Below are 25,306 nucleotides of genomic sequence, written 5' to 3'. Positions count from 1 at the left end.
GGGGGGGGGGGGGACGGACGGACGGACACCAGCAGCTATGTTTCCAGAACAATGGCCATGAAGGGTAAATATTTTGCTGCTACCTTTTCCATGTAGTCAGGCAGGCAGTCACAGAACTTCAAAAATCCCCACCTAATCACTAACAGTGCCAACCTATATCACACAATGTTTGTGTTAACTCTCAATTCTTTCTTAGCACAATTTATCTTTATTCATCTGTGCTTCTGCACAAGTCCACTAAAACTGAAACAGAGCTGGCTGCAGGAGGCATCAACTCTCTGGAACCCATAATGCAGGGCTCTCCTTAATTTTTAAATGTTGCAGACTTTAAGAAGTCACTTGCCAAATGGGAAACAGTGTACATTTTGCTGTTTTCCTAAAGTTAGACCTTTTTATTTTTAAACGTGCCTATGGACATGAATTCTGCTTAGGAAATGATATTCACCTACAAGTTTAAAAAAATATCCAAATCAAACAGAAGAAATAATAAATGGAAAAGCACTTTTTTCCCTCTTTAGTCAACAAACTGCTTCAGAAAATACCATCTCTAGTTGCAGTAAACACAGAAATCATGACATAGCTTTTACTCTTTAACTCCAAGTATTGCTCAGCTTATAACAGATGTATTATGAAACATGGCAAGAAGCACAGCAACAAGAAAAGGGGTTAAAAAAAAAAAACTGGTACTTGATCATTTGCTATCTTCAGACCCAAAGCTATCAAACAAGGGCTCCCACAGCCAGGCTGACTGATCACCACCCAATCCCACATCCAAAGATCTCAAAGACAAATTTTTTAAATATATAATACAAATTCGTTATCAACAGGCACTAGAAGAAGAAGTAAGGAAAAGAAAAGAAAAATCTTCACAAGTATAATTTATTAGGAAGAAAATAATAGATTGATTTTTGGCATGTAAGTAAATTGCAAAGTCAAAATATTTGTCTGTTCCTTACCTTGACAATATTCAAAGTTCCCTTTTTTCCGGCAGTCACCTATTACTAAACTCAGTGCTCTCCAAGTGTTTCTTTTGACAGATATCATTCTCCACCAATCGCTCTGCTAATTTCCTCTCTCCTTTTCTGACTGGGACAGATATTATGTTCACCAGCCCAGAGATCAATCTTTTCTATTGACAACAACAAAAGGAAAAAAAACGCATATATCACAACCAGTCTGAAGTATCACACCCATCTACTTACACGCTAATACTAGGCCAGTTTTGTTTCGTTTAAGAAACAGATACAAGCCCTTCTAAATTTTAGAAAAATCCAAAACAGAAAATATTTTCAGAGTTCCTGCAGTGTCATGTCCTATAGGGTTCTTAATTCTCCAATCATCTGACTCAAAGCTGGACACAACTCCTCTTTCCTTAAGTTGGGTCTAAAATATACATAATTCAATACCTTAAAACAATGTGTTAGATTTTACCTGTTTTATTTTTTAAAAATTAAATAATCTATCAGATATGGTTTCTTTAGAAAATGCTTTGAGACACTGTGTTATTTATTTTATTTTTTGGAATTTTAAGTGCAAGTTAAATAGCGTTTCAAAACAAAGTGGTGTCAATATTGTTTTCACTGTTCTGAAATTTACACATTGCCATCATTAGCTAAAATAATCTGAAACAAGTGTTAATTGTAACTAATAATCTTTATGCAACCAACCAGTTTGAAATTATTAGTAACAACAATTATTAGTGAAGCATTTTACCAAATAAACAAACTTCTTTCTTTTTTTCTTCTAAAGCAATCCAAATATTCTCATTTTTCCTGCTAGATTTGGCAGGTTTAGAATCCATTCATTCATTCCCAAACACCTACTATTACTACTACCACCACTATTATGAATAGAACAAGTATCACTATTTAGTTCTTATAATCTATGAAACATAAATCTAGCACAATCATATGCACATAAAGTAATAACTCAATAAATGCAAAGGGATAGATTTATAAAAGCAGTCTCAAAAAATATTACTAAGGATGTTGCTACTGTTTTTTTAAGAGACCAAACTACTCCCTAGAAATTAAAATTGGTGAATATACATACTCTGATGTATATATAAACAAGCAGTTTCTATTTTAAAAAAAGAAAAGCAATGCCCTTTATACACCATATTACGACTCTGCTATCATGCAATCAATGTTTCTCATTCTTAACAGAAAAACTTAAACAGGGCCAAGGAGGGGAGACTGGAAGTAAATACATCTAGATGTCAAATATTATTATTTCCAGAAAATGGAAATATGGGTAATTTTCTACACAATTCTGGAATTTCCAATGTCTCTACGCTGAGATAAAAAATATATATTTTGTAAATAGAGGATAAATAAGTATTATTGGGAAAAAGAAGAAAATGGATACTTTTCTTAGATTCAATCATGATTTTTGATAATATTTAGTGCCTCAACAACCATCAACAAAAGGCATCGGAGAGACTGATAAAGTAGAGTCTACCTGTGTGGGCCATATTTAATAATCTCCATTAAACAAATGAAGGAGGCCAAGTATATACAAATCCCCTAGAGTCTAGTCTTTTTCTTCCTTCTCATGACTGCTAAATACAAGACTAATGTCTCGGTTAATTATCAAAAATGGTATAATGGATCTCAGTTTTGAGGCACATAAAATTACCATGTGGATAAACTTCCTTTATAAGATAAATTTCTCAATTATAAATGATCTCCCAATATAGAATATACTATTTCACTTTTTAACTTCACTTGTGTCTATTTTAATCAGAGTATACTGAAGTGAATGGAGAAAAGTTGGCAGGAAGATAGTATTACAAAATATTTTAAATGTACATTTATAAATTCTTAAATGTTAACATGGCATACAAATACACATTCAAGTAATACACAATGTAAACCTCAAGTTACCCACTGATGATTTTCCTCATTCAACTATTTTTATATATGAAACATTATATCACAATCAATAGGATAACTCACCAAAAAAAAACAAGGAGTTAATGTTTAGATTTTTCAAAATAATGACTTTGGAGTATTATGTTTGTTCTTCATACCTCCAACATAATAAATGGTCTTCTGATATAAAATAACGATAAAATGAGTAATGGTAACGAGCACTATGAAATATACATCCAGATTATTTGTGATACTTATTCCACACTGAAGTCCGTATCACATGCAATCAAAAGTAAAATTTCTCCATGTTTAATAATTGCTTTGTTCCAATCCTAAGCCCTCAAATTTGTAAAACCTCATCATGAGGGGAACATATACTGAGACCAGTTTAAAAGCTAAACTCTACCAAGAGGAGAATGCCTAAAACAATTTGTAGTTCTACAAGAGTGTTATTAAAAAGGCTCAACATGTTGTATTACCATGGAAATTGTGGAAAACAGACATTCCCAAACAAATATTACTTTTTCTCAATGGTATGAAGTAATGAAAACCACATGTGTAAATCTGCGATCTGTGCAGTAGTTCAAGCTGCAGCTAATAGAAAATACAGAAAGTGAACTCTGCTATATAAAGGATTTTTGTTACAGAAATATAATGTGAAAACCAGATGCAGACAGAAAACCTTAATCACAGATGGGAATGTAATCACTGGCATACTGAATACTTTTTTGATCAATCTTAACCATATGCGTAATGTATTTATTTTCTAAGGAATGCAATAACTTGAGAGAACCTTCTATTTGAATTCAGTTAACCTCGTATTTATAATGCTTTTATCTTACTCCCCCATCCCTTCAATGTGTACACTGAGCCAAGGTTTTAAAAGGAAGAGTTGCTGGCCTTGGCAAATCCTTCTTGTATCAGTTTATCTTTCAAAGTTTTAATAGGATGTAAAGACTACACACATCAGAATCAACCTCAAAAGCGATCAAGTGCAGTTCCCCATTACTGTGTTTCTCAGTCACTGCCAGGAATCCCTTCACTGCCCAAACACATTTCTCTACAGAATTATATCAACATTTGGGGCAATTTTTCCTTTAGTAAATAAGACAGTTATTTCAAAAATGAGGCTTTAACACACCTCTTTTATCTACCAATATGAACTGAATCAAACCTTTAACTTTTTCCTTTCACAAAAACATCTTGTAACGTAAAGAATGTCCCTTTACTTTAATAAAAATACAATTAGTTTTTGGTTCCAAGGGGAATTACCACAAAAGGAATCTGTTACATCATACCTTACTTAGAAAATATTACCTTAATAAGCACAGTCCCTGACACTGGGTTGTAGCTTACCTTTGTCAAGACCTCCACAACCTTATCTGTAGGACAATTCTGAATCCCCCTGATTTGAAACAGTCAACGGAGCATCACCATGTAGGCCTCACTTTAGGACTACATTCAACTTCCAACAGGAAGTGACTGGGACACTATGCTATTTAGGGTGTCCCTAAACTTCAAGGCCCCACCTGCACAAGTTTCCTTAAGCTTCTATGGCATATACTCATCCTGATTCTCCTTCTCTCTTCTAACTCCTCATCCCCTAATATATGCATAGAAACAAACAGTCCTTATTCTGGCCTTATTCTGACATCCAAGATCCTCCATGATTTGGCACTAACCTACACCTTTCAGCCTCTGCTCCGTCCATGCCCTTACAGGGTACAGCTCTTCAATGGATAAACTCCCGTAGAATGCATCACCTCATCTTTATGGCTTTGCCCATTAACTCTTCCACACTTAATGGCCAGCTCCTTTTCAACACTCAGGTTTCATTCAAGTGTAACCTCAGAGACAGTCTTCCCTCCTATCCAAAATAAAGTCTCACCACCACCGGCAGCACCCCCCACCATTCTCTCCAACATTGTTTTTTTAATTGTCATCATTACATTTAACACTATGGGGAATAATCTTACAAATGTCTCTATTGCATGCCCCCCTAAACTGTAAGATCTATGAGAACAGGGGTCTTGTCTGTTTTGCTAATTACTCTATCCTCCATACTTAAAACTGTACTTGACACCTAAAAAGAATACTAATGAAATGCTATAAAGGCCCAATTCAATCCCTGTGACCTTCACAAACCTTTCCCTGACCACTCCTGGGGCCCACGATCATTCTCTCTTCTTTAAACTTCTTTAAACTATAATAGCATTTATGGTCTATGTCAGGCGGGGCAACCTTTACCTTTACCTTCCAGACACTGTTCATATGAGCCCATTCCCACCAGTACTGTACATACACAGGCCAGTATGGAAATCACCCAGGGTATCCAGGGCTGTGAAGCCAGCCCTTCCTCCCACAGTAAGCAGTAGGATACCACGATTAAGAACTGCAGGCAGCATTAAGTCCATACAACCTCTAAGGTGTAAATGCACTCTAGTAGTTTTTATGCATAGACTCATCTCCCAACTGAGTTTATCAATTGAGTTTCCTGTTCTGGAAAGAGATCCCATCTTATTCTCTTGCTGTCTTCAGACCTTACCTTGATGCAATATATGCATTTTGTTGTAATGGCCATGAGGGAAGGGGCCATGTTTATTCAACAGTCTTCATACCCAGTGCGTGGCTCACAGAAGGTGTTCACTCAGTATTGGCTGAGTGAACAAAGGAATAAATGATAACGGAATCACTATCTAGTTTTTCTTCAAGCCTCTTCCTCTTATTGTGATAAAGCATTATTTTAAAATCCTTCAAGTATTATTTTAAAGATAAAAATTAAACAGAAAGCAGCTGACCAATGTATGAATTATTTTTAGTCAAACTGACAATGCAGGATGATCAAGGAGTTAACAAAGCAGGCAATTTAAAATAGTAAGAAGCTCTAAAATATCTCGTTACAGATATAATTTAATCTTCAATAAAATAAAATCTCCTAAAATGACTGCATCTTACCTGCACTGACCACTTAGCTCACTGCATGCAGTTGGACTGGAATCTCAGGTCTTAACACTTATTAGCTATTTGACCTTGAACAAGTCACTTAACCTTTCTAAGCTTTAGATGTAAATCTCTACAGTAGGATAATAATACCTAACTCACCGGGATGATATGAAGAGATAATACTTATAAAGTGCCTATCTTGCCCCTAGTGCAAGTGTTGTTTTATTCAATATGCTCAGTTCCTATCAATCGAGAGTAGAAAGGAGGTAATGCCTATTTTAATATTATGATTTAAAGCATTAAAGCACTAGGTCACTGCTCAAAAAATGACCTAGTGCAATCAAAACATTTTCTTTTCTGAAAGTCATTGCTGTACTATTAGTGATAAAAGTAAGTATGCTCAGTCAACAATCCCAAAATATGTGGAAGGTGCAGGTCCTAAAACATTTTGCAGTGGAAAAAAATAAAGAACCACAAGCTAATGGTTTGTGATTAAATTTTTTCCTCATCTAGTTTCATCTATGGAAGAGCACCTCTAGAGAATAAGAGAAGAGAGAACCAATTATTTCCAAAGACTGGTTTCTCCAAATAAAGGCATCTGTTCCATGCCGGCAACTTTCACATGAAAGAAAAATGAGACTTTGAAAGTATCTGTATTCAAGGTTGATGGCCACATGTCTCAAAAAACAAAAAAAAAAACAAACAAAAAAAAAACTACGATTATCCAACTGCAAATATTGTCTGGTTGCTGCTACTTCTTATCAGCTGATATCTCTCTCTCCTCTTTCTTCCCTCTTTTCTCCCTCTTTCTCCCTGCCTCAGAAACTTGTAAAGCTATGATATTTTTTTGTACTCTAAACAGTAACTTTTCGAAGTACAGTGAGAAGTCTTGATAATTTTCCATTTTAACTTTAGTATAATTCCCACCTGCAGCCTGTGTGGCTGGCCCTGTCCATGGGGAAAAAATGGGGTGGTAGGATTTGAAGACTTCCAGGAGAGTGGTACTGAGCCCTGGAATAGAGAACCCTGGGAGTCAGAAAATCTAGGTTCAGACCTCGCCCCACAACCCATGCAGGGCGACGTTGGGCAAGTGAGGAAGCCTCTAGGAGTGATTTACAAATGAGCTCACTCCCAGGTGAGTATTAAGTAAGGCAACATGTGAACTTCACTCCACGAAGGCATCTACCGTGCCTCCTCCCCACACATATCTGTCTGAAATTGTTCGGTCACTTGCATTGAGGAACTAAAGGCTGCCCTTCTGAAACCATCTCTTGGAATTGTTACCTGGAAGCAAAGACAGTAAGATGCTTCACCCGCTTTGGTGTTCAGCCACAGAATCTTGGGGTGAGACAGACCTGTCATTCTATCCAGTGCCATTCCTAGTTTTAAGGCTGGTTCATCAAGCAACAGCTGGAATCCCACACAATATCAGAGAAAAGACAAAACTGGTGAGTAAAGAGGGAGTGGGAGAGGGGGCTGTAGAAGAGTGCTAGGGAGAAGTGCTCAGCCTGGGGTCTGCCCAGAAAACAGACATGACAACCAAAAGAGGGACGGGAGCCCCTGGCACCTAAGGGGTCACTTGAGGGCATGGGAGAGGGAAAGCTGGGAGTCACAAAAATGGTCCTTGTTGGGGCCCTGATCCAAGGGACAGTTCCAGCTCATAAATATGTCCATGCATACAATATTTTGATTACAATTTCAGGGATCTCATCCTTGACAAAAAGTACATTTGTGAGCCATAGGGAGAAAAATAAATAAAACAGGTTAAGACGTGCACTTATGAACATGCAAGTGACTTGACCACTTCAATTTACCCAGGGCTGCTATACATGTGGGGTTTTTTTTTGTTTGCTGAAACTTAAACCTAAAATACGGTGGCAATAAATTGTACATTCTGTGATAAGAGAACACAATAAAAAGGGATCAAGGGGGGGAAACGGATTGGGAAAGAAATGACATGCCCTTGCAACCAAAGATTTCATTTTGGTCTTAGCAATGAAATATTTGAGGACAGTATTAAGTAAATAACTTGAAATATTTGAGAACAGTATTAAGTAAATAACATGAGCTTTCACCAAATATTTAACAAAGCATCAAAAAGTACCCCAACTGTTCCAGACTCCTACTTTCAAGGAGCTTACAAATCAGCAGAGAAGTCTGAATCACATGGATAGCAGCAAAATGCTAGATGTGAATAAATTCTATCTTTGAAGAAGAGAGGTCATGAAAACTTGAATAGTTTCATTAGCAACTCAGGAGAGGACAAAGTAGGTTCCTTGCAGAAACAGCTCTCAATTAAGGCTGAGGTGAGAAAGGTCTAGCAAATCAGGAGCATTGTCTGACTTGAACATCTCTATATCCCCAGGCATTAAACAGGACTAGACTCCATTAAGAATTTGCTGAGTGAAGGTGACGGAAAAGGAACAGCCATAGAGAGGAGAAGATCCTACAGGGGGCTTTCAGAAGAGAGCAGTGGACAGTTCATGAGTGGTCAAGTCAGATGCCTAGCACAAGCAAGCCTTTCTGAAATGATATTGTGCTTTGTATATACCATCTCATGCAATCCACATGACAACCTTATGAGTCATGCCATTATTATCCAGATGAGAATTATTTCCAGATGAAGAGTAGGAGATTCAACAAGTGGCAAAGCACTGGGGAGATGGGTCTCTTCACCACTTCACTTGACTGTCTTCTAGCAGAGAAGAGAACATAATCACCTTCCCCCAGAAGGGCAGAATCCCAGAACCATTCATCCCAAGCTGATGCTACAGTCTCTAACTTTGCAGTGAATGAAACAGGTATGAGATTTGCAAAAGACTCAGAGGACCAACAGATGTGAAATAAAAATTCTCCTTCCAACCACCAATGCCTGAGCCCCACTTTCTTCCCATAAAGCAACTACTATTGTCAGATTCATATACATGAGTAGAAGTTTATGCACTTTTGGTAAAAATGTAGCACACTATATACATTGATCCCTGCTTTTTTCCTTTCACAATATATCTCAGGAATGATTCCATATCAACATATATAAATCGGTCTCATCCTTTTAAAAACTATAGATTGGCTACAGAAGAAAGAAGTCTTAAAAAAATCCAATTCTGAGAGATTTTTATCCACACACTCTGAATTTAAAGTTCAAAGAGTAAAAAGAATTCCCATTGTTTTCAAATTAAATGATACTAAACAAATCAAGGTGAAAGTCCCTGAAATAGTATTATATTGGTGAACCATAGCCTAAAAGTCCTACATTTTGTTGTTGTTGTTGTTTCTTCCAATAACTAAAATTCCTTAAATAGGGGAGACAATTAACAGTGAGCAATTTAGTAAGAATTGAACACGGCCCTTTAAGATATAAAAGGGATTCCTTTACTTTTCTAATATGAGGCCTCCATTTTAAAACAAAAACTTGTGATATCACACATGATAGTATTTTGTTTACAGTCTGCTGATTGTAAAATACATAAAGACAAGTTTCTATTAATTTCAGTAATATTTTAATGCATTTTTGTTCATTTAAAGTGTATTTGAAAAATGTCATTGTGTGAAAAAGTATTTGGTCTGCAGACAACGCTTGTGCTACTGAATGAATGAATCTAGGTTCAAAAGCCCCTTGAAACTCACTGCTCCCCACTCCTCAAGAGTACTGAGCCCAGAGTCTGGGACACGCTGCTGTAGAAGAACAGCCTCTGCCCTCCCATCAACTCCTCCTTGACCCCTTATTCTCTGGTCCCTGCCTTCTCTCCTCTACATAATATTAGAATTGAAAGAAATTTTTATAAATTATTCCCTAAACAAAAGTCCAATGTTTGAAACATGTAAAACAGTTAGGCTGCTCTGGTGGAAAGTTAAGGGTCCAGACCCAGCCATCCTGACCACTTTTTTATTCTCCCACGTGGCCCAAAGTTACCAGCAAAATGAAAGGAAACTCAAAACAGTTCGAAATCCATGCAAGGAGCCAAAGCATAGGAGCAATGAATAATCAATCCTCCATGCAACCAGTACCCTTTAAGGAAAACCTACGAGGTTAACAGCCCCATCAACATTTCCCAAAAGCAGCTGGATCACGAGAATCCCTGGAGCAGGGATACACAATTGGGCTCTGAGGCTCCTTTCTGGAGGCTGTGATTCTATGAGTCTATGAGGGGTAAGGAAGCTGCCCCTTAAACACTGAAGCAATGCCCAAATTCTGGCAAGCTATGTGCACTGGACATCTAATCTGAGATGTCACCACTTCCTCCTCTCTAAATCCACCCGATATCCAAGTACTAATTATTTTTCCTTTGCAATGTCTCTGGCATCTGCCTACTCCTTCTTGTCCCACAAACCCAATTCTGGCCATCCTTCTATAATAGCTAACATCTAAACTACTGCAAAACAAGGTCCCTACCTGGCCTCAGTCTTCCCCCATTCCAACCCATCTGGCCCACCGCAATCAGACCAACTCTTCAGAAACACAACTTTAACTGGGTCCATGGTTTCCTGTTGCCTGGCACAATTTTTTTTTTTTTTTTACTTTGGTCTTATTAAGATTTATTTTACCATGGCATCCTTTGTTCAAAAGAAGTCCAACTAGAAAATCTAAAGCAATTTGTTATAAAGAACAGAACTATTCTGGTTTCACAGTGCTGAGAAGATAAACGAAAGGGCCTGAACCCAATCTGGGCACACTCTATGCCACCTCCCAACCCTAAGGGGTCCCATAGGACACAGTTTTTTAAACATCTGGCTGACTCAGAAGATAAAGCTTAATCAAATGCCTTATGATCTTTCTGTTTATTTCCCAATAATCACCCAAGGGTCCTTTTTGCTGTATCTGCATATGTTAATTTACGCTCTCTCTACCCTCTACCCACCCCACCCCAAGACACCTTGCTTCTCCCAAAACCTTTTCCAGTCTCCATTCCTGCCTTATAACTGCCCACAACCCCATTACAATAATGTCGCCTTGATAAATCCTACCTGTCTTAAGACAAGCTGAAATTCCAACTCACTCCACCTCTAAAATCTCATTTACTATATCATTTAACTGGTAAGTAATCAAGCCTCTTCATCTTTTGTAGCTATTTAATTTGTCCTGAGCAGGTTTATCATTCAATGGGAACTGAGCTTACTACCTGTTCTGTGCCTCCATCTAACACACTGCTTTACACATAGTAGGCATTCATTAAATATTTATTAATTTACTTCAGATTTACAACCAACAGCAAAAATCTTAATTTTCTTGCAAATATTCTAAAAGGTTTCATTACCAGGGCTACCCAAAGAACATATGCCTTTCTTTTAAAATAGTCAAATTAGCTTTAATGGGTTGCTCATTTTATTACTTTTCATTTATATTTTCCTCTGATATCTTATACCCGCTTTCTCTAGCCAACTCAAAGCTTGACTTGGACAAGTCAATGGAGACTGATCACATTCACTTTCCATTTAGACCTGAATATCAGGTCTAAATGCACCTACCTACCCTTATTTAAACAAAGGATTCGAATTCATTGTCCACATTTGTTTCCCATCAGAGGTCAAACGTGGATCTCATTTCTAAATAAATCTAGCTAAAGATGAGAATGAAAATGTGTGACAGGTAGGGAAAGGGGTTGGGCAATAAAGAATACTTGCCTGACACATGATAAAAGTTACAGAATCCCAACATCACTTTAAAAGAACACTTTCACAGGAAAGGATTACTATGTCAGTCTGATAAACATCACAGTTCCAGTCCCAATATCATCTGCTGTTCTTCCCAGCTGTGTTTGCTTATCACTGTGTACATAACATACGCATAGATTCAGAAAACAAACTAGCAGTGTTTCATGACCTGTCTTACAGCTCACATCTTCCCGTATCTTGAGGTTAGGGGAAGGAGTATATAGTACATCTAGTTTTAACAAAATAGAGCAACCAGCTTCCTAAGACTTTGTATTTAAAGCACAACTTGCACCATGCTTACCATATTCACTGGGAGATGACTTCCCAATTTCTAATATTCTGCTTGCCAAATTGGATGTGCATTTGAAATGCTCTCAGCAATGCTGCTGTGGTAGCTCCCTGGCACAACCCTATGCCAGCCTTTGTGGTACCATAATCTATCTACTTCAGTGTCACCAGGTGCCCTCCCCACAAGGTCTAGTGGAAGGGATGCCCCAAACACTCTAACATCTTTCAGCTAGTTTTCTCTCCTGGTGCTCCAATAGACCTGGCCACAGCTAGTTCATCACAGCTCTGGCAATATTTCTTCTCCTATTATTAGGGGCCCCCTAGCTCTTGAGAGCTTATCTTTAGACAGACTGCCATTACATCTCATGGTAATATTTTCTGTTATTTCTCTGATGTAAAATTCAATCCAGTCAAGTCAGGTACCAACTAAGAGTTCACTGCATACATACTTCTAAGACATTCATCTTTGTGGCAAAGAACTTCAGTTTGGCCTCCCACCAAACTTGGAATGCCACTGTAAAAGCTTTCTATAACCTATGAAGCCACAGTGATTCCTGTGGTTTCCGTTTCTAGTGACACATGAAAGTAATGTAACTTGCATGTCGTTCCTAGTAAACAGTAGAAGCTTCTACTGCCATCCTGGATGATGACAAAGGGCTTACCTTAATCAAATCAGAAGTATAAAAATGTAATAGTTCCCAAATTCCAAAGAAATCCAGCCTGGGTTCATTATTAATAATTTCACAAATTAGGATTAAACTTTTAATAATGTCTATATTTTTTCAAAATGAAAGTACAAAAATCAAAGTGTTACTGGTAATAATTGGGCTCTTAACTACTTTTTAGAAGGAACAGCAGACTGTTCTTTAGACAACAGACAGTTTTTTGGTCCTTCTTACTTAACATCTGATTCTAGCCAAATGATAATGTACCCCATTGGTTTAAATAAGCTATTACTTACCAGGTTCTCTCCAAAAATGGTTTAAAGAGGTCATTTTCTAAATTTCCAAGTGACTTAGGTCCAAACCTTGAGACTGTGGAAAGCCTGGTAAGCACAATCACCACCATGCTTTAGCCTCTAGCCCCTCACTCCTGCCCCCAGGCACCAAGTTCACCTTGTCTAGCAACCCTGAGGGAAAAGCATGAAGGATATTTTCTTTGAGCAAGACCTAAAATCTTTAGTTCCTTCTCACTGCATAAACAGATTCTTCCCTCCATCATTCACTTCTGAAAAAAGTACAGTAACAACTAAAATTTCTGACAATCATCCTAGATCCAGGACGGCTATGGAAAAAATGACTCACTACTCCCCATACCCCTTCTTCACAATGAAGAATAGTAGGGAGATAATGATGTTCCACACTGATTCTATTTCCCAATTATACGCAGACTGATAGTGCCCCCAACTCAGAATTAAAAATATAAATGAGGATTTTTTTCATTCTCCTAACCATGGGAAATTCCTGAAAGCCTACTCCTAATATCCTATATAGTCTTGTACACAGGACAGCTGGGAAGCCTAATGATCAATGAGTCTATCATTTTGCTCCTGAAGAATGCACCTGAGGGCTGGAGTGCACCCCCCCCCCATGCCACCCAGAAAGTCAGTGACTGAACTGGAAAGGGAACTCCAGTTTGCCTATTAGGGGAATGCACACACACTAGATCCTTCTTTTTATAATAGAATAGTTTACACCAGGGCTCCCCAACCCTGTTAGGAACCGGGCCACGCACAGCAGGAGGTGAGGGGCGTGTGAGTGAGCAAAGCTTCCTCTGCCTCTCCCCATCGCTCCTCCATTGCTCACTTTACCGCCCTGAACCTTCCCCCCCCAACCTGCACGCCCAGTCCATGGAAAAATTTTCTTCCACGAAACCGGTCCCTGGTGCCAAAAAGGTTGGGGACCACTGCTTTACATTACATAATCAAACTCAAGATGGTACAGAATCCCTCTCCTCTTAGAAGTGACTAGGAAGTGGACCTAGCCAACTGGGAGATGCCGAGATCGAGATATAGAGTGACCAAACTGACTGGGATGGGACAAGCCTCAGGGACTAAGAACACTGGGCAGAAGACCACTCTGGAGTGCTGAATGAGATCAACAGAGGGAACAGGCCTCAAGGCCTCAGTGTAGTGCAGGAAGGTGGTATTCTGATGGGAGAACAGAATTTAGTAATGGAAAAGCCTGGATTAGGAGGCACTGAGGGATACAGAGTGGCATGCATTTGGGCATATCCAAGGATATCTGCTGGCCAGTGGCCAACTGTGATTCCTAGGTTGGGGGCAAGGGCAAATGTAAAGAAAACAGTGGATGCATAGTTCATAACTGCTAAGGAACACGTTAAGCCAGATATTCAGAGAACATGGCTCTAATTATTAGAACTTGGGAACAAAGCAGGTAATTAACTTGGGGAACACAGGGAAACCTCAGTTTTCTAAACTGGAGCAAAAGGTCAAACCAGAAGAACTACTAAAAGAGTGATGGACTAGAGCTCTTTGAAATGAAGAAAGTGAAATGCTGGTTAATCATTTACTTAAAATCAGTGATGACAATGTACATGAAGGTTAATGCCAGGCTCACAGTAGGTCTCTAACATTTGTCCACTTCTCTACTTTCTCCCAAGTCCAACAACTAGGTGGCAGCCCTTGAATACCCAGAGCACATTCAGTAGTCTATGCCCAAGGTGTTAAAAGATTAATGAATCTAGTCAATCACATTCCCTAAGGCACTTGGAGGTGTTGAGATCGCTGGACAAACAATGGGAAAACTTTACATTTGTGCCCTCCACATTCAACAAGATCTATATCCTAGAGGCCCCGTTCACCCAAATACTGATTTGCCTTAGGGACCCTGATCAATATGAAGCCCACAAAAGCAAACCCCTACTTCATGAGTTACATTATACAGGTAACCTCAATCAGAACTATCAAAGCAGAGGGATTTTAAGTAGGTCTCTTACAGTCATTAAAAATGTTAGTGGTTCTAAGCAAGATTGATGGTTTAAAACTTTTTCAAACAAGAGGGTCTCATACCTTAAACCTCAACCATGGGGCATTACTTTTGCAGTGGTTCTGATATAAAAGCCTGAACATCACTTGACAAAGTATGAACATTCTGAAAAGAGTCACAAGAAGCTCTTCCCTGTTCAAGCCACATAAGGCACTGAGGCTTAAAGGCTGATTGTGGCTTCAGCACAAAAAACAACGCACTAGAAGATCACATACCAAATGATGGGACTGTGTCTGTGAAATAAACTCTCTTCACTGATATGTGATCCAGTGTCATTTCTTCAAAGCGGCAAAGTGCTTGGTGCTATACCAGAGAATATACCCACCAAGGAATATACCCAGATCTCTGAAAGATATGCCACAATTTGGCTTCAAATTGGAAATTACATTCTTTATAAGCATTATTCTTTAGTTGGTTAAATACATGTAATCACAAGTACACGCAATGTTGTTCTTCAAACTACCTCTTCTTTTGACTGGTGTTTCAGACGAAACATTGCATTTGTTAATATCAAATATGCTAATGTGTCACAGTGTCTGTCTTCTCTTTTATCCACTCTGGAGATATTCGGAGCTTATCTCCGAAGAGTGTGTCTGGCAATTCAAGTGTGAAGCTACAAGCTACATAGTCTCTAATTGATCCAAAGCAGTGATCATGTCTCACCCTAGACAAATTACTATAGCCACAAGTCCACCCAACTGCAATTGTGGATGGAGTCAATATTGAACCTGATCCAAATTTCACCAGTCTTCCATCTAACTTAATTCTCTATGTCCAGTTTTACATGGATAGCATTGCCATTCATTTCTTTTTGCAGGAATGAAGTATTATTTTTATTATGATTATTCATGTTAGAGTTCTCTTTTTAATACTGGATGATTATTTTTTTTTAAACACGTCTTTCCTAGAATATCACTAGTAAAATGCATCCACTTTTTCTCTAATGTGGTGCTTTCCCTGTCCATAAAACTTATTTGATTAGCAGTACTATAGAAGCTAAGGCTTTTGTATGCAGGCACTCAAGCATAATTTAATCATTTTATTTAAGCATGAAAAAAATTATTCTGAAAGCCCTGTTAGGTAAAATATCCCTGATTGGTTTAAACTTACATTTGCAGGTATATTAAGGGTGAAATAAATCACGGAATGCCCAGTAAGCAATGGAATAGTGTTAACTTTGTTATAATAGTAAGCAGTAAGTTAAAAATTGTAGTATTAGAGAATGTAAGGAATAACTATCATTATAAATAACTGCATTTAAACAGGTTATTTTAAAATAAATTTTGTTTTATGCGAAACCATTTTATATTACAAGGATTTTCACCCATGGAAACCTCTTTCATAGTCAAACGAGATGAGGTCCTAATTGCATAATACCATTTATCTGCTGAGGATAAAAGTGCCAACAAATGAAAATGCACATTAGGCAAGAGATTGTCAGAATAGAAAATTGTCTTTTTTATTTCTTTTTATTTTTTTGTTTTTTTGTTTTTAAATAACCCACTCACATTAACGAAAGACTGCAGTAGCTTCCAAATTATAGGTTGTTATTTTTAGTGGAAGTAGTTCAATATTCATATTGGAGCAGATGTAGCAGTTTAACAAAACAGCTCTTCAAATCCTGCACAAATTGAAAACAGGAAAACTGATTGCATTTTCTCTTATCACTTTCCTTTTCTGAATTGACACTTTTGGCCTTCTGAAAATTTACACATGGCTTTCATCTCAACAGCACCTGCTGATCAAACAGAAACCTAACATTTTCATGAAAATGGTATAAAGAACTAGTTTTGTTCTAAACGCTGTAAAGGGCATAAGTTGCCTACTAGATAGCAACAACTGCTGGGTATAAGGCATATTCATAATAGTTTTATATTTTCATTAAGCTTTAAAAAAATACATTAAGTCCCTTCTGGTTTTTTCCATGTTCACTTTTGTATGATTCAAATTTCTTTGACTCAATGTCTGCCTAATACTTAGTTTTATCATGCAGAGACTATGCAAAATGTGTAAAAGGGTAGCTTACACTAAGATACGGAATATTCAGTATTTTCTCTGCCACTACTTGGAATACACATATTTATCTATATATTGCTGTCTATCCAGGCACATGGGTGTAAAATACACACATCCCATTTTCTCATTCCACCCACAAAAAAAAGCAAACAAAGTCAGTCCCTATTTTTGAAGGGGCCTTACAAATTATTTTATCAGATACCGATTTAGCAGGTGCTTGAATGTTTGAGGATCCCCAACTGGGGAAAAATGGATGTCACCTGAGCACAGGCCGGTAACGATCTACCAACCACTCAGTGTAAATATCTCTGGGAAGGTAAAGTTAAATCTTGAAAATGGGTATTCTTATATGAAAAATACAAGATTTACAGCTAAGTAGCTTCCCAGATTTTTAAATAAAAGTCCATCACATATTTATCTGTTACACCTAACTCTAAGTAAAATTAAAGATGCTCCTAAGACATGCTCTCTGTCAGTTTCCTAGCAAAAGGGCTCTACCCCTCTAAAGGATTCCAAGTGTCCATTCCCATTCTGCCTGGGTGACAAGGTAACCTCAGGCAGAAATGACATACAGTAATATATGTATCACTCTGGCAAGTTGGCCTGTGAATTTCGGTGTTTCATCATGCTCATTGAGGCAGCAGCAAACCTGAAATGTCAGTATGTTCAGTCAATGGAAGTGAAATAACGGGACTCTATTGTCTTACCCAATCGATCTGCTGTTGTCAACAAGGAAACATGCCCCCCGGCTTTAAACAAATTTTAATTAGGCTCTTAGTTACTGGTTCATATTTACCTATGAAAACACTTATCTTGACTATGTGTAAGAAGCAAAACAATTGTTTTTCCCACTTTTATCCATTTTAACTACCTTCTAAAGTTAATACTATAATTTTTTAAGTACAGTCATGAGTGTATTAAACATTTTTTAATTAAACAGTTTTATTAGACATTTTAAAATTATTTTTCTTTTAAACCAACTCCAAGGGAAAAAAAATCCCATGGTTCAAATCCAAAACACAAATCTACCTAACAACTTGCTTTCTTTTTCCCTCTAGACCTAGTTGAAACCATACTATAAAATCAACTAATTCCGTATTAAAAGTAGGTTTCATTTGCTTTTCTCACTCATTCAAGTACCACCATTAGCATCAATTCACCACCCATTCAAAACATGTCACACAAAACCAAACACAAATGGTCAATTCCAAAAGCCTCTACCAATTTTGCTCAGTTTATCAATCTTACAAATAAGGGGTAAATGAAACTCCTGTTATATGGGGGATGGTGCGAAGAAGGGCAGGAGGTGGGGGTGAAAAGAAAATAAGGCATTTAAGCCCTTCAAATTTGCCTAAATTCTACAGTCCCTCCCTGCACCAGAAGGGAGACAGTCTCACCTTACAATAAAAATAAAAATGAACTAATCAAGTTGTTAAGCAGCTTTTTCACTCCCCTCTTCATCTAAAGGCTTCAGCATCCCGTCAATAAATAATCTATTGTTCCCCCTTTATCCAGTCTCTTTAAACCTATTCAGAATGGCAAAACTAAACCCAATTAAAGATAAGGCCCTCCGGTAATCTCACCTCCGTGAGTCCTGTCTGGATAGCAGAGGTGATGGGAGATAGCGGCCAGGCCAGGGCTGATGCCTCCTCACCACACACAACAAAAGGCAGATTTCTCTTTCTCCCTCTGCTAATCTTTAAATGTAAATTCTCTCCGCCAGCTAAGAGGAGCGACAGATAACATGTTACATCTTCACTTCTCCTGGTCTTATCGACTTCTGAATCATTGGAAAGGGAGAGAGGAAAAGAGAAACGCAGCCTCCCCACACCCCCCTCCCCCGTTCTTTCCCACCCCTCCTTCCTCCCTGCCCGCCTCCCCTCCCCGTTCACGGAGATTACCTTCTGGCAAAGGAGCGCAGGAGAGGCGGCCGCAGCCGAGGCGGCACCCAGACCGCGGCTTTGTATTCATTAAACACACATCGGAGCTTATCAGAAGTAAAAGGCTTGTCAGGATGGCACATTGTGTGTGAGTGAGTGTGTGAGCGCAGGAGGGAGAGGAGAGAAGCCAACGTGCATCAGGGTGATTACAATATCAGCAGGGCCCAGATGGAGGCAGGAAAATAAACAGAGGGTGCGTGTGAGACGGAGCGGGAGAGGGAGGAAAAGTGGGAGAGACAGAAAGAGACACAAGCTGGAGGGAAGAAACGGAAAGGCAAGGAGGGGGCAGGGGCTCCGGCTCCAGAATGGGGATGGCAAGGAGGGCGAGGTACCCCAAGGCTGGCTGAGGGTGAGAGCCAGCGCTGGGGGAGGGTGGCCTGCATTCCCCAATCTGCCTCTACCCGGAGAGAACGGGAGGAATCCAGACTAGCAAACTGTATTTCCCTGCTCCAGGGCTAGACCGCCAACATTTTGGAGGTTCTGTCAAGGTCAAACGGGGATCAAGAGCTCTCTTTTGGCGGAGCTTATAACAATGAGACATTCACCATCTCACCTCCATCCAAATAGCCACAATTTGCAAAACAAACCTAGTGAGTCCTCACAGCAGTTACACAGCCTTCCAGACCGACCTCAGGTGGGAGTTCCCATCCCTTTCTTTGCTGACCCCAACGGTCCTAATTTCCAACCCCCTGCCCACACACACAAAGACCGACCCAGGCAGATACAAAATATCTCATTTCTCTGGGCTTCAAGTGTCCCAGCAGAAGACCTGTGTAGCCAGCATCACTGTAGTAAGAAGGCGCACTTGTGATTGGTAGCTACAGGTGACTCTGAGACACCTGCTCCACCTCCAGAAATTGTGTTGGGGGAGGGGTTCCTCATGTGTACATCTGAGAGTCTATTTTGGAGGTGGGAATTTAAAACTGAGGCAATCAATCTCGGCTTGAGCTGCCTCACAGCTCTTCACCCACCCAGAGCCCAGGAATCAATCAGAGAACAAGCAGGGAACTAGCGCTCCTCCATCAGCCCAGAGTTCATCTTCCACCCCATCAGGGTCTGGAGGGAGATACACCTGAGTGGTCTCATGGGAGCCCCTTTCCACTTTTAAGTGCACCCGTCAGACAACATGAACATCTGATCAGATCCTTAATGGAGTGCAGATAATGCAGCAAAGAAGGTTATTTTATTGCGGGGAGAGGGAGTATTTGGTCATGTTGTATTTCAAGGCACTGAAGCTTGGTTAACAAGCTCTCACTGCAGTATGAAGAGTTCAGAATAAAGTAGCCAAATAAAGTACACAACTGTTCATGGCATACATTGCAGCCCCAGCTGCAGTGAAACTTCAGGTTGTAAAATAGTTTATGCATGAGGTCTCAATATAAAGAGACAAAATAGTTGGGAGGAGGAGGAAATAAGGCTAGTGAGTAGAGAAAAACACTGAAGAGCAAGAGAATTAGCAGCAGCCTCTGAGAGGAGACAAATTTGAAGAAGCCCTTTAGAAAACGAGGAGAAGCACTGTTTAATCAAGCACTCCCCTCCAAATCACTCAGTCAAAAAAGTTTTATGTGTAGTGGATCCTCCTGCCCACCCCCTGCTCCCACCCCAAGAATATAATTAAGGGAAATTGGATAGGTAAGGTAAAGTGAAAAAAGCTGGGCATTGGTGGGGGAAGGGCATGTGAAAAATCTTGTCATGCAATGAATGTCAGATGAAAAGGGGTCTGCCACAATCCACCAGTAATCCAATAATGTGGAAAACCTCGTGGTATCACTGAGACAAGAACGAGGTAGTATTTCCCCATAAACCTTCAAAAAGTGAGCAGGTTCAATAGTTAGAGAAGGGTGCAAGGATAGGAAGTAAACCATTTGGCAGGGTATGTTACAAAATCGAGTGCACTCTAAATGGGTGAAAATCTGTCATTCTTACATGTTTTAAATTTAATAAGATTTCTCTCATAAAGGGTCACCTTTCACTTTTCCTCTGGTACAAAAACTGCATTCAGAGTAACCAGACACAATCACATATACCTTCCCCTTTATTACATCTTAGATCAATTTGGACACAAACTACCCACAAACATTTATAAATCCAATGCAACTCTAGGAAGTAAAAAATACAACTTACAAATGCCAACTGATTTTTCCATTACATGCTCTCTGGAAAAATGCTATTTAAAAAACAAAGCCCTACTACTTTCAAACCCAGAAGAGGCTTACATTTTTTCTTTAAAAGGCATCCAGACACTGAAGGCATGAAGAAAACTTCACAAAAGCTTATCTGCCAATGTTCTTATTTTGTAAAGGCACAGTATTTCTATTACTACCCTGTTTGTTCACTGACTTTTGGCTCACGGTTACAGAAAAGATCAACCAATTCTCAAATGGGAAGAATCCATGACTCTCTTCCAAAGCAAACACTTTGCTGCAAAGCTTTCAATTAAAAAAGGGGGGGCAATATAATAAGAAGTATAATCACAGAATAAGTGTACAACAGAAAGTGGTTTCTATAATCACAGCTGTCTTAAAGGCCAGGCTGGAGACTAGAAATCTTAATTTCAACTAGTTCTTTTCTTAATAATAGGTTACCTTCTTATAAGAGCAAGAAGGCCCATCTGCCTCAGGCAGATAAGTTTCGAAGCATTAATTCAGATAAAAATCTAGCATTTTCTTTCTTTCTTTGAGTATGTGAATTCTAGTGTGCTATAATGTGAGAATTCCAACATATGACCATTATGGCATAATATCTCATTGCTCAGCTTGTCATTATTTCATTTGTAATTCTTATGTTAATTATGTTCATAATTACTATAAACAGATGTGGTAGACATTCATGTGACCTTTTATTGCAGAATGCATTCCTCACTCATTTTGCTATAATTTCTCATGTATGTGAAGCTGAAATGCAAAAAAAAAAGCTTTCTAATTTTCTAATGTTTTATATGCATAAGTTAAAACAAAACCTACCTTCTACTTCATCTGCATTTCAAAATATTAGAATATTCTTAACATTTAAGCTGCTTTGTAGAACATTTTAAAATTGCACACTGACCCTCACTGCTGCTCACTAAATTGTAGCTATGGATGCCGAACAAAGGCTAGCGTCCGTGTCTAAGTTGTCTTTTTTTATTTTTAATATCAAAGGTTAATGCAGCAGAATTGTGCTTCAAAACCAAGTGCCTAACAGCTACATAGCAATTTATTCACTCATAACTCAACCATCACCCTCTTTACATAAAACACATTTACAATAAAATCAGTATGGATTTCATTAGCTGTAAACCTCCTCGAATTTCATTTCTTTGGCCCTAATCTATAATTAGTGTGGACAGACAGGTGCAAACCCTTCTCTTCTACAGATGGCTACTGGAAATGGTGCAAAGTAGCTCCTTCTGTTTAAACAACACAGAGATAACCTGCTCTGTCTTATCACTTACAATTACCTCCATTAAACTGAACTAATGTTTGCTTTAATAAAATGTTCACTGTTCTTTAAACATTATTTAGGAACTCTTATATTAATGGCTGTAAAAAAGTGAAGTTGGAAGGTGTCTATTTAGATAATAATAAATAACTTATTCTGGATGAAATGTTCTCACTTGATGAATAATATTCTGGGGTTCACAAAGGTGTTTTAGTTGACTTAACATTTGTCAGTTATTTTGCATAAATAGGGTCAAATATGGTATTTTTAAAAGGCATCTGGGTGACAAACAATTTAACAAGAAATTCAGAAGTATGAAATGTTTAATTTCTTTCTTAGAGATTTTAACTTATTATTGAAGTATATAATTCCTAAAATCCTGGATTGTTTTCAACGGGTATTTATGTTAACCTAATTTTATGTATTTGTTTAACTTCTGATGGATTCTGAAAGTTGTATGAGTTCAACATTTTAAGGCACATTTTAAAAATTAACCACGCATGCAAGTGCACTCTGTAAGCACATGGTTAAAAATACCACCATTTCATAATAAATAGCTTCTATCCTATAAAGCAGAGATCACTTCTCCCTGCTTCTGCTATCAATAAAGTCTGTGGATCAGCAGATGATGAATAAGGTGTCCATAAAACAAAGAAATTTTAAATGCCCAAATGTCAACAAATAAATGCCTTTTCCCACTGAACTTACATAACTTACAGTAACAGACTCCAGTAAAATGCAACTGACTTTTTTTTCACATGCAAATCCTGCAGGTGCCAATTTTTCAGACTGCTTTGCTATGAAGGGCTATGCTGCCTGCATAAAACCTCAATGAAGAAGGGTTTGCATTCAGTGCCTGTCAACTGATGTTCATATCAAAGAAGTGAGAAACAGGATTTGACAGTGAAGAATGTCCTAACCTGACAACCACTGACCAGCATTGCTATTGGAAGCATTTCTTTCTCGTGATCCCTTTTCAATGTTGGGAAAAAAAAGAAAAGAAAAAAGTGGTTTTTTTTTTCTTTTTTGGCTAAGCTTCTATTTTACAATAAAATAAATGATAATGGCACCTTACATTTGTGTACTTCTTTGCAATTTATGAAGTGTTCTTTTATCTGCAAATATTTATACTAACACCCTGGATGGGAAAGCTCATCATTAAATACTAGCATCAAGAGCAATATCTTACTTTTCTTCAGAAAGGGAAAATCGTAAAAATATTAAAAAGCTACAGTCCTGTAGCTGCAACACATACTGTCCTAGTATTTCCAGCAACTTGCAGTTTAATAGTGCAGCTCCATTGTACTACAAGTAAAATTGTGTCTTATTAGGAAAGTCCTTTACAGATCATTTTAAAATCAAATTATTAGCAGGTATTAGCGGGTCACAGAGACTAAGGCTACAAAGGAAAATATCATTTCAAAGATTTCTGGTCTGCTTTGAGTTCTCTAAACATTAAAGAAAAAATAGACCGTTTTCTCCACTTCTTTTATTAGGTGTGAACTGGACACTGGAGAAACCACATACTCTCCCATTCAGTATTTAGCTTTTCAAATAAAATGAGTGCTGTCTAAATGGTTTACAAAAAATTATTAATGCTTAAACAAAGTCTCTTAATATAAAGTTATTCTCTTAGTATAATCTTAGATAAAGTCAGCTTTTCTGTACCCAGAATGAGCCTGATTCTTTGATTATTTGGTTGAAATTTTTTCTTTTGAAAGAATAAGCCAAAGAAATATCAAATGCTAAATACAGTACAAGTAAAACAATGTTAGACTTCAACTTCCTCAACATACTTCCCAGCTGCAAAAAATGCAGTCAAACTAAGACTCCCTGATTAATACTGGGTGAGACCATCAGATGTCCCTTTAAAAACATCAATAAAAAGAAAGAAAAGAAAAAGAAATTAGACTGCCCTATGTATGCTACCTGAAAGCCCACACAATGTTAAAACTAGAATTGACATTAAGGATAAACAAGGGAGAAAGATCCAGAGAATTATGAAATTGCTTCTCTTTGTACACATCACATCTGACATAACCACCCAGGTTTGGGCGAGGATGATTTAAGAAACAATTGTGTTTGTTGATCTTTTCTGAGGAACTGTGTGACAGGAGAAACTGGTCACAACAGAATACTCACATGGTCAAGGCAAAAGGCTGCAATAAACTAAAAGAAGGCCCCCGACACTAACAAACTGTTTATCACAGAGAAGCTAGTCAATTTGTATTCTGGTGAGTGTGGACTCACTGGGCACAGACCCAGGTTCACTCCTGTTCTATGTAAAGGGAGGGGTATGATAATAAAAGCTACTGAGTGCACTTAAAAGTGGTACAGATGTTTAAAAGGAGACTAGAAGGGGGAAAAAAACCCTGTAAAACAGATTTCAGTTCACCCAGAAGGTAGAAAGGAAACGCTTTGGTCAGCAACCCAACCTTTACCAGGGGATAAATCAATTTGCAGCAGCTGTGGACAGCCATTTATATAAAGGCCCTGGGCAGATTAATTAAAGGAAGCGAAGTTAAAAAATTCGAGGGGGCCCAGAGTTACATTAAGCACATGAAGTTGGTCTGGAGTAGCCTCCCCAGCTCTCCTAATCTTCACTCCCACGCCCTGGACTCTGTGACTGGTCTCCAGGAGCTCCTCCACGGGGAATACTAGCTGTTCCTTAAAGCGACACTCTGTAGCCAGGCTGGGGCACGTTGGGATTTGAGGTGCCCAACCTTGTATAATAAGCTATGCTCAAAAGATTTCTCCACTACGCTTTACAAGGAATAAGGAAACCCAGGGCTGCATGGCTCCCCAGCCAAATCCTCCAATCTTGAAAAGCGCGCGGGGCGGGGGGGCTGTTAAGGGAGGACTGGGGCTATTTTTAGTAACAGTCTTGGTTCACATCCTACTTCCCGGAATCTGTCCTCAAACTTTTCCAAGGATTGACTGCCCTTACCCCACCCCACCCGCCAAAAAAGTTTCAAAAAACGGATTTAAGCGCCTTGTACCGACCTAACCGTCTTTGCTTAAGGCGTCCTGGCCAGCTCAAGGTCCGCCCAGGGAGAGGGGTCTGGGTGCGCCGACCAACCCAGTCCTTTCAGGCTCCCAAAGAGAGCGGTGGGGCCCGGAAAACGAAATTAATTCCCCGGACGCTGCTCCCCGTCTGGTCTGGGCT

At 38.7% G+C, this 25,306-nt stretch overlaps 1 protein-coding gene across 1 annotated transcript in view; it reads right to left on the bottom strand.

Annotated features, from left to right (window-relative positions):
• Positions 1–19,079, bottom strand: part of RUNX1T1 (RUNX1 partner transcriptional co-repressor 1) — a 129,599-nt gene extending 110,520 nt beyond the window's left edge. The window contains 2 exon segments of the mRNA XM_029222674.1: positions 18,682–18,706; positions 18,708–19,079. Coding sequence (XP_029078507.1) covers positions 18,682–18,706; positions 18,708–18,803 — 121 coding nt within the window. The 5' untranslated portion in view covers positions 18,804–19,079.
• Between the last annotated feature and the right edge of the window lie 6,227 nt (positions 19,080–25,306).

Source organism: Monodon monoceros, unplaced genomic scaffold, assembly GCF_005190385.1.
Source record: "Monodon monoceros isolate NGI ecotype Baffin Bay Population unplaced genomic scaffold, NGI_Narwhal_1 Super_Scaffold_14, whole genome shotgun sequence".
In the NCBI taxonomy this organism is placed as follows: Eukaryota; Metazoa; Chordata; class Mammalia; order Artiodactyla; family Monodontidae; genus Monodon; species Monodon monoceros.
Note: the sequence above shows the minus strand (reverse complement) of the source record. Positions and strands in the feature narration are given on the sequence as shown.